The 7,603-nt window shown below is 38.6% G+C and overlaps 1 protein-coding gene across 2 annotated transcripts; it reads right to left on the bottom strand.

Annotated features, from left to right (window-relative positions):
* Positions 1-2,726: 2,726 nt before the first annotated feature.
* Positions 2,727-5,915, bottom strand: LOC103403568 (uncharacterized). Of its 2 annotated transcripts, none has more exons than XM_008342410.4 (5): positions 5,756-5,915; positions 4,663-4,747; positions 3,668-3,781; positions 3,253-3,354; positions 2,727-3,089 (listed from the first exon to the last, which is right to left on the bottom strand). In XM_008342410.4, the coding sequence occupies exons 1-5, from the start codon at positions 5,851-5,853 to the stop codon at positions 2,985-2,987; spliced, it is 504 nt and encodes a 167-aa protein (XP_008340632.1). In that variant the 5' UTR covers positions 5,854-5,915; the 3' UTR covers positions 2,727-2,984. The 2 variants fall into 2 exon arrangements, with proteins under 2 accessions (XP_008340632.1, XP_008340633.1); XM_008342411.4 differs by having other exon boundaries at positions 2,727-3,029.
* Between the last annotated feature and the right edge of the window lie 1,688 nt (positions 5,916-7,603).

Here is a 7,603-nt window from a genome sequence, read left to right as displayed (position 1 = left end):
AAGAAAGAGCAACAGGGCCGTTGGTTCAAAAATCGAAGAGGCATCACTTTTCACACGCAACATCAACTCCTCGGGCACCATAGATAAATTTGCCAAAGATCTCTAACAAAGTTTAGACACATAAATTTTGAAGATCCAGCTACCCTACCATTACCCACAAGGGTAAAGGAACAACACCACTGCTTGATAACTAGAAAGTCTCAATGTGTGTCAACCTCCGTGCTCCGTGGCAAGGCAGACTGGCAAAAATGCCCAACCTTTACTCACATTCGAGAAAACACTCCCAACAAGATTGCTTGCTAAAAAATCGAAGAAGAACCACTCTCTGACTCTCGAGAGCCAGACTCCGAACAAGATTACTTTATAAAAAATCGAAGAAACACTACTCTCCGAATCTCAAGAGTCAGACTTCCAACAGGATTGCTTTCTCGAAAATCGAAGAGGCACCGTTCTCTAAATCTTAAGAGGCAGATCCCCGACAGGATCGCTTGTTCGAAAACTGAAAAGGCACAGTTCTCCGAACTTCGAGAACCAGATTTCCTTGGATAAAGGTTGTCTGCAATCTTCACACGTAACATTAGCTTTCCAGATACCACATACCACTTTTTCAAAGCGCTCTGACAAAGTTAAAACATGTGAAGCTTGCAGCTCCCACTACATTGTTATGACCAAGAAGGGTAAAGGAATAGCATTATTACTTGCTCAAAAATTGAAGAGGCACCGCCCTCCGAATCTCGAAAGTCAGACTCCCAACAGGATTACTTTCTCAAAAATCGAAGAGGCACCGCTCTCCGAATCTCAAGAGCCAGACTCCCAACAGGATTGCTTTCTCAAAAATTGAAGAGGCACCGCTATCCGAATCTCGAGAGACAGATCCTCGACATGATTGCTTGTTGGAAAACCGAAAAGGCATCGCTCTCCGAACTTCGAGAGCCAGATTTCCTTGGATAAAGCTTGTCTGCAATCTTCACACGCAACATCAGCTTTCTAGATACCACATACCACTTTTTCAAAGTGCTCTGACAAAGTTAAAACACGTGAAACTTGCAGCTCCCACTACATTGCTACGACTAAGAAGGGTAAAGGAATAGCATTACTACTTTTTGTTAGGGAGACTCTTATATATGTAGATCTATATCCTCCACAGACAGGCAGACCTACAAAAATGCTTAACCCTTTCTCATATCTGAGAGGGCACTCCCAACGAAGCCTCTCGAAATACTCAGATTTCATCCCCCCAATAATACCTATGCAAACCAGCCATACCAGAGCAAGAGTATCTCATATCATCAGGGTCAAAAGCAAGAGTATCTCATATCATGCTTTTTCCCTGTCTTTTCCTTTGCCCTTGTTCTTACCTGCAAGACAAGGAGAAAGAGAGCAATCAGTCAGCACTTAGAATCAAACTTCCAGTCAGGAACTGACTGCCTGGAACCCCTTGCCTGATTAATTACCTGACATTTCTCTCGAGTACTCATCTTCAACATCTTATGCTTCCGGAAAAGACACCACATCTGCCTGAGGAACAGATGGGGCAAGTGAGACGGATACAAGGAAGCATGTGGAGACAAGCGCGACATAACACATGCCGATTCATCTATTTCTTCGTTAACAGCAAAAGTATCCCATATCATCAACGTCGAACGCACTCTTGATTTGATAGACTTGTTTTGACTCTCAAATTCTTGAGTCGGCCTTATACTCTGGAGGAAACCAGAAAACCCTCCAGCCCAGTTCAAGAATAAGCTTGTGGAAAGTTACTTCTTCAAAAGCAAAAGTATCTCATATCATCTATTCTCCATTTGCTTCTCCTTATCCTTGTTGCTGTTTACGACACAAGGAGAAAGAGAACAATCAACCGGAAGCCGAAGTCAAACCTCTGATCCAGGTTGCTTGCTTGGAAGTCTGATTGCTTACCTTGTCTGTTACCTCTTTCAGCAAATCTCGTAGCTCGGCGACTTGGGAGACTCCTACTATAGGGTTTTGTATCGCACTTGACAAAGCCCGAAACTACAAGTAAGCTTCAAGTGAAATTGATACATTACCTTGTGCATCTACATCGGTTAAAGATACCACCCCTGGATGAAGGAAAAGTACTTCCAGAGAAGATGTCACATCTACGTATGAGACAGATAAGGCAAATGAAAATGATACCACACTTCGATACTTAGAAGTTTCGTGATTACTCAATGGCTTGGATTTTGCAAATCCCCAACTGAGGAGCTTCCCTCACTCGAGAACATAGAGGAGCACTGTTTGTATCATACTTGACCAATCCCGAAACTATTGAGCACTAATCAACGTTATACCGTCAAGGACCCAGAAGAGTTTCCCTACAACCAGGAGGCCAATCACAGCGCGACACATATCGACATCAGAAGCCAATCATAGCGCGACACGTGTCAACATCAGAAGCCAATCACAACACGACACGTGTCAATGTCAGAATGAAACTAGAAACTCTCTTCTATAAATAGAGATCATTCTCTCACAATATTTCCTAATGTCATTTGTACTAAATCATTCACTAGTACTCACTAAATGAGAGCTTGAACTTATGTACTTATGTAAACCCTTCACAATTAATGAGAACTCCTCTACTCCGTGGACGTAGCCAATCTGGGTGAACCACGTACATCTTGTGTTTGCTTCCCTGTCCCTATCCATTAACATACTTATCCATACTAGTGATCGGAGCAATCTAGTGAAGGTCACAAACTTAACACTTTCTGTTGTAACAAAGTTCTCACTGGTTTTGTGCATCAACAAGTGTTTTTATCCCTACTTTTGCAGGTGATAAAATCCCTATCAAATGCCATAGTGAATTACAAACAGGTCGGCACAGAAGCTGAGTTATAAGTACAACATATATGATACACTATGTTAGCAGATGCAACGATTATTTAAAACAACAAATTCATAGGATTTGAAAGAATAATACAAGAATTAATCTGCAATTCTTCAACCATGCACCAAAATCATCTCTATTGCATGAACATGTCGACAATAGCCCTCCAGTAGCCAACCAACTGAAGGGAAAAGGTTTCAGGCACGAAAATGTCAACAATGACACTCCAGTAGTCAACCAACTGAAGAGAAAAGATTTCAATCAAAGCCCACAATAGAAGGAATCCAGTGAAGTGGCAGAGGTTAAATTATCGGCCAATGAACTGGTGTGGCATATGTGTGTGGGTGTGTGACAGTTGAACACCATGTTACATGAGCACTTAAAAGCTAGGAAAGTAAGTTAACCTGGGTCGGAATGCTTTTTCCAGTTTGAGCTTCAATTAGCAAGCCTGCTGTAAGACCAATCATTGCCCATGCACCATTAATTGCTTCAATTTGACGTTTTCTCTGTAATCACAACAATATTTTTAGAAATGAATAACTTCTACGTATGATATGTAATCGTAAGAAAGCTTGAAATATGACATCAGCTGACCCCAGTTATCTTGCATTTTCTGATACATTAGTAACAGAAAAGAAATGAAAATAAGGATTGGGGCCTCATCAAGGAACCAACTCTTGTTTTAAAAGAAATCAATATTAGCTAGAGGATACTGAAATATATGAATTGTACATGAAATTGGATATAACTTTAATACACAAGTTTGTCGGACAAGTCATTTTCATACTCGCTACTTAACAAAGCATGCAATTCCTTAACCTTGTATTTCTCTTTTGCTTTAATTTCTTCCATTTGCTTGGCAGCCAACCGCTTGGCTTCCAAAGGATCAACCATTATCACTTCATTATTTGATGCTCCTTTCTTTGAAGAAACCTGTACCAAAAGAAAATACAAATCATGGTTCAATCAGAAAAAATAAAATAAAAAAAAAGAAAAAAAGAAAACACATGAATTCTCTTTTCTATCAACTGTAAGTTAATTACCAAGAGAAGGAAGAAATGGAACCAGGAAAAATAAGTTTCACCATATAGCTTCAGTTTGATCATGTACTAAGATTGGCGACAGTGCATAAAATGAAAAGTGAAAGATGCAACTTCATCGACTTCTAATTGAATTGGATTTGACGAAACAATTTTTCTAAGATTCTGAATATATTGAAGTATTTTACAATAAAAGTCCTTTTTAATTGTAGACCAAACCTAGATGATATTCAAGGAAAGCTCTTCCAGTAAGTCATAGACTGACTAACTTGTTTGAACTCAACATCCCTAGATGCAGCTTGCCACTAACTGAAATTGATTGCCTATGTTCGGGAGGTAACGGGCAACTAAAGTATACAAGAGCGAACATCATTGCTGGAACCTCCTTAACTTATGAGGATGCATAGCAAGCAAGCACATATAAGTTGGTTGATGATTCCTTTAATTTAATTTCTACAGATTATTGTTAGACGAAAGTAGAACACTCAAACAAGACTGGAAATTTAAGCAATTGATCAAACTGCACTTAAAAGTCTCAAACCCCGACCCAAATGCAATCAATTTTAAAACTTTTAGGACTGGTTTCAGCTGTTATACTTGATATGAAGGTTCCAGAAACTGATGATGCATTATTAAGTAGGAAGACAATGAACTACAAACATCCGTATCTAATGTCTAGACATTCGGACCAACTACATACCTAAAATATCTTTGACCATATTCAAACCAATACATTGGTGTTATACATGTGGAATCCTTGGGGTTGATTCATACATTAGGATTGGCCAACAATTGAAGAGCACTGCCATTGGTTCTGTAAGCAACTACACTTCCACCTTGGTGTCTTCTCCAACCCCAACTGCAAAACAAATAAAATTTTGAAAAAAATTATAAGCAAGAAACAAGCTTAGAAGCTTGGATATTCAAAGTTCTAAATTATATAAGAATCCATCAACAAAGCAATAACTACGCTAATTACAATTGAACAGATTACCATACAGTCATGGAGAAGACCATCTTAATGACCTCAAACAATAAATTGTTATTGTTGTGCTCAGTCCAATTTATGTTCATGTTCACCCTCTCAATGGGGTTCACTTGTATTGCTACAGAATAAGGGCGTTCTTTCTGAGCCACGTCAAGTTGAGCCAGAATTTAAGTGATAGATTGCATAATGCACAGAAATATCATTATTTTCCGTCGACACTCTTTGATTACTAACACTGCTCAAACAAAAGTTTTCATAACTCCCCAAATGCACCATTCAAGCCCGTAAATTACAATCTTCAACTTTACGAAACTCAGAAAATCACTCAAGAAATCAGATTATTGCATCTCCCATGCGCAACTATGATTCTGATGTACAAAAACATATACAATCAGTAAACCAAAATAATTTCAGCCTACCACAAAAAGGTTAACGGGGCAGTCTAAATTAGAAACTTACCCTTGTACCAGAAAAGGATAATGGGGCATATCATATGTGTATTATGGCCAATTCATCATATTTTCATCAATTAAATTTTTCTGTCACGTAACTCTTGGGATATTTATTTGTATTAAGCACCACACTGTTGAAATATCAGCCAATATTTCTTAACAAAATAACTGCTAAAACATCACAAATGAAACATAAATCGACCCCCTCGAAGACATTTTTTATATTTTATTTTTCATTTTCTCAGCAACCAAACATAAATTGCACAAAGCTAAAGAAACGAGCAGGTAATTCCAGTTGTTGGAGTAATACAAAAGTGGGTGTGAGAGTTTAAAACTTGTTTTCCGCGAAATCAGTGGGCAGAAGTGAAGAAAGACTGAGAATTGGACCGAGATAGGAAAGGTAAGCAAGAAAAAGGATTGGACTTACTTGTAGAGAGGCGCAGAGCGACGATGGTGATTGGGAAAGGATGAGCTTTGAGTGAAGAGGAGGCCTCCATTGATAGGTAGCAGAGATGTGGACGACATCTTCCCCTTTCGTACGTGTTCTGTTCTTCTCTAACCATTTCGGTTCGGTCTACCATTTTATATGCACGATTTTATTTTTCAGACCACATTTCAGTTTTACCCTCAACTTCATCCTTCTAATTTTTCCAATATTCGAGTTTAAATTATAAAGGTTTTAACGAAAAATTATCAGTACTGTTTATTTTAACGGAAATTCATATTTTTATAAGTTACTATTTATTTTACCGTTTATTTTATCTTTATCGTTTAAACTCAAAATTTTAAAATATTTTTTATTAATTTTACACTTAAAATTTATATATTCTTTTAATTTTCTACTGATTTACAAAAATTGAAATTATACAGAACGTTTGAAAGTTACTTGGGAGATAGGGGCGGAGAATGAAATACTTTCTCTGTGGGCTGGCCACACAACCTATCAGAAACCCTCCTTATATTGGTTTTCACATATGCGACTAGAATATACATATCCCAACATGTTTGAACGTAAATAAAAGAAAAAATTGTAATGATCCTTCAATTTTAACTCAATTAGAGCAACTGTCTCTTAACTAAAAATCAATGACCATTGGTTTCTTAACTCCTCAAAACGTGCAGCTATGATCATTTTTATCCACCTGAATTTCTATCAAAATGAGTCACGTTGGAAGAATCATTGCTACATTTGGGTTCAAGTTGAGATTATTGCTCTAATTGAGTAAAAGTTGAGGGACTATTTCTCCAATTGGGTTAAAGTTGGGGACCATTTATACAATTTTTTCATTTAGTTTCTCATATTTGCCCCTTGATTCTGACTTCATGTGCGTGTTACGTGACTCATTTTTACTGAAGTTTTAATTGAGTTGACGAAAAAGATCCTTGTTGCACATTTTGATGCGTTAAGAAACCAATTATCATAGATTTTTAGATGATGGACCATTGCTACAATTTTCTTTAACTAAAAAGGTGGTGTTATTGACACTCTAAAAACTCATTGTGCATTTCAAACTTTCTAATTTTTTTTTTTTAAATACACTTGGGAGAAGTGCATAATTAATTTTTAATTGTATCAAAACCACACCCAAATAGAATTATTATAAATAAAACTCAATTATACAAAAGATTTTTATTAATGGTAAGAAATATAAATCTATTTAGAGAGAGACTTTAAGTGTCACATCCCGGCCTGGGACGGACCACTTCCCGGGCCCATTCCACCACCGTAGCACGATATTGTCCGCTTTGGGCTTAACATTCCCTCACGGTTTTGTTTTTGGGAACTCACGAGCAACTTCCCAGTGGGTCACCCATCCTGGGAATGCTCTGGCCTCCTTCTCGCTTAACTTCGGAGTTCTTACGGAACCCGAAGCTAATGAGCTCGCAAAAGGCCTCGTGTTAGGTAAGGATGAGAATATACATTTAAGGATCACTCTCATGGGCGATGTGGGATGTTACAATCCACCTCCCTTAGGGGCCCGACGTCCTCATCGGCACACCATGGCTAGGGTTAGGCTCTTATACCATTTGTCACATCCCAGCCCGGGACGGACCACTACCGGGCCCATTCCACCATCGTAGCACGATATTGTCCGCTTTGGGCTTATCATTCCCTCACGGTTTTGTTTTTGGGAACTCACGAGCAACTTCCCAGTGGGTCACCCATCCTGGAAGTGCTTTGACCTCCTTCTCGCTCAACTTCGGAGTTCATACGGAACCCGAGGCCAGTGAGCTCCCAAAAGGCCTCGTGCTAGGTAGGAATGAGAATATATAT

This window comes from Malus domestica, chromosome 16 (genome assembly GCF_042453785.1).
Source record: "Malus domestica chromosome 16, GDT2T_hap1".
Lineage (NCBI taxonomy): Eukaryota > Viridiplantae > Streptophyta > Magnoliopsida > Rosales > Rosaceae > Malus > Malus domestica.
This window is presented reverse-complemented; position numbering and strand designations above follow the sequence as displayed.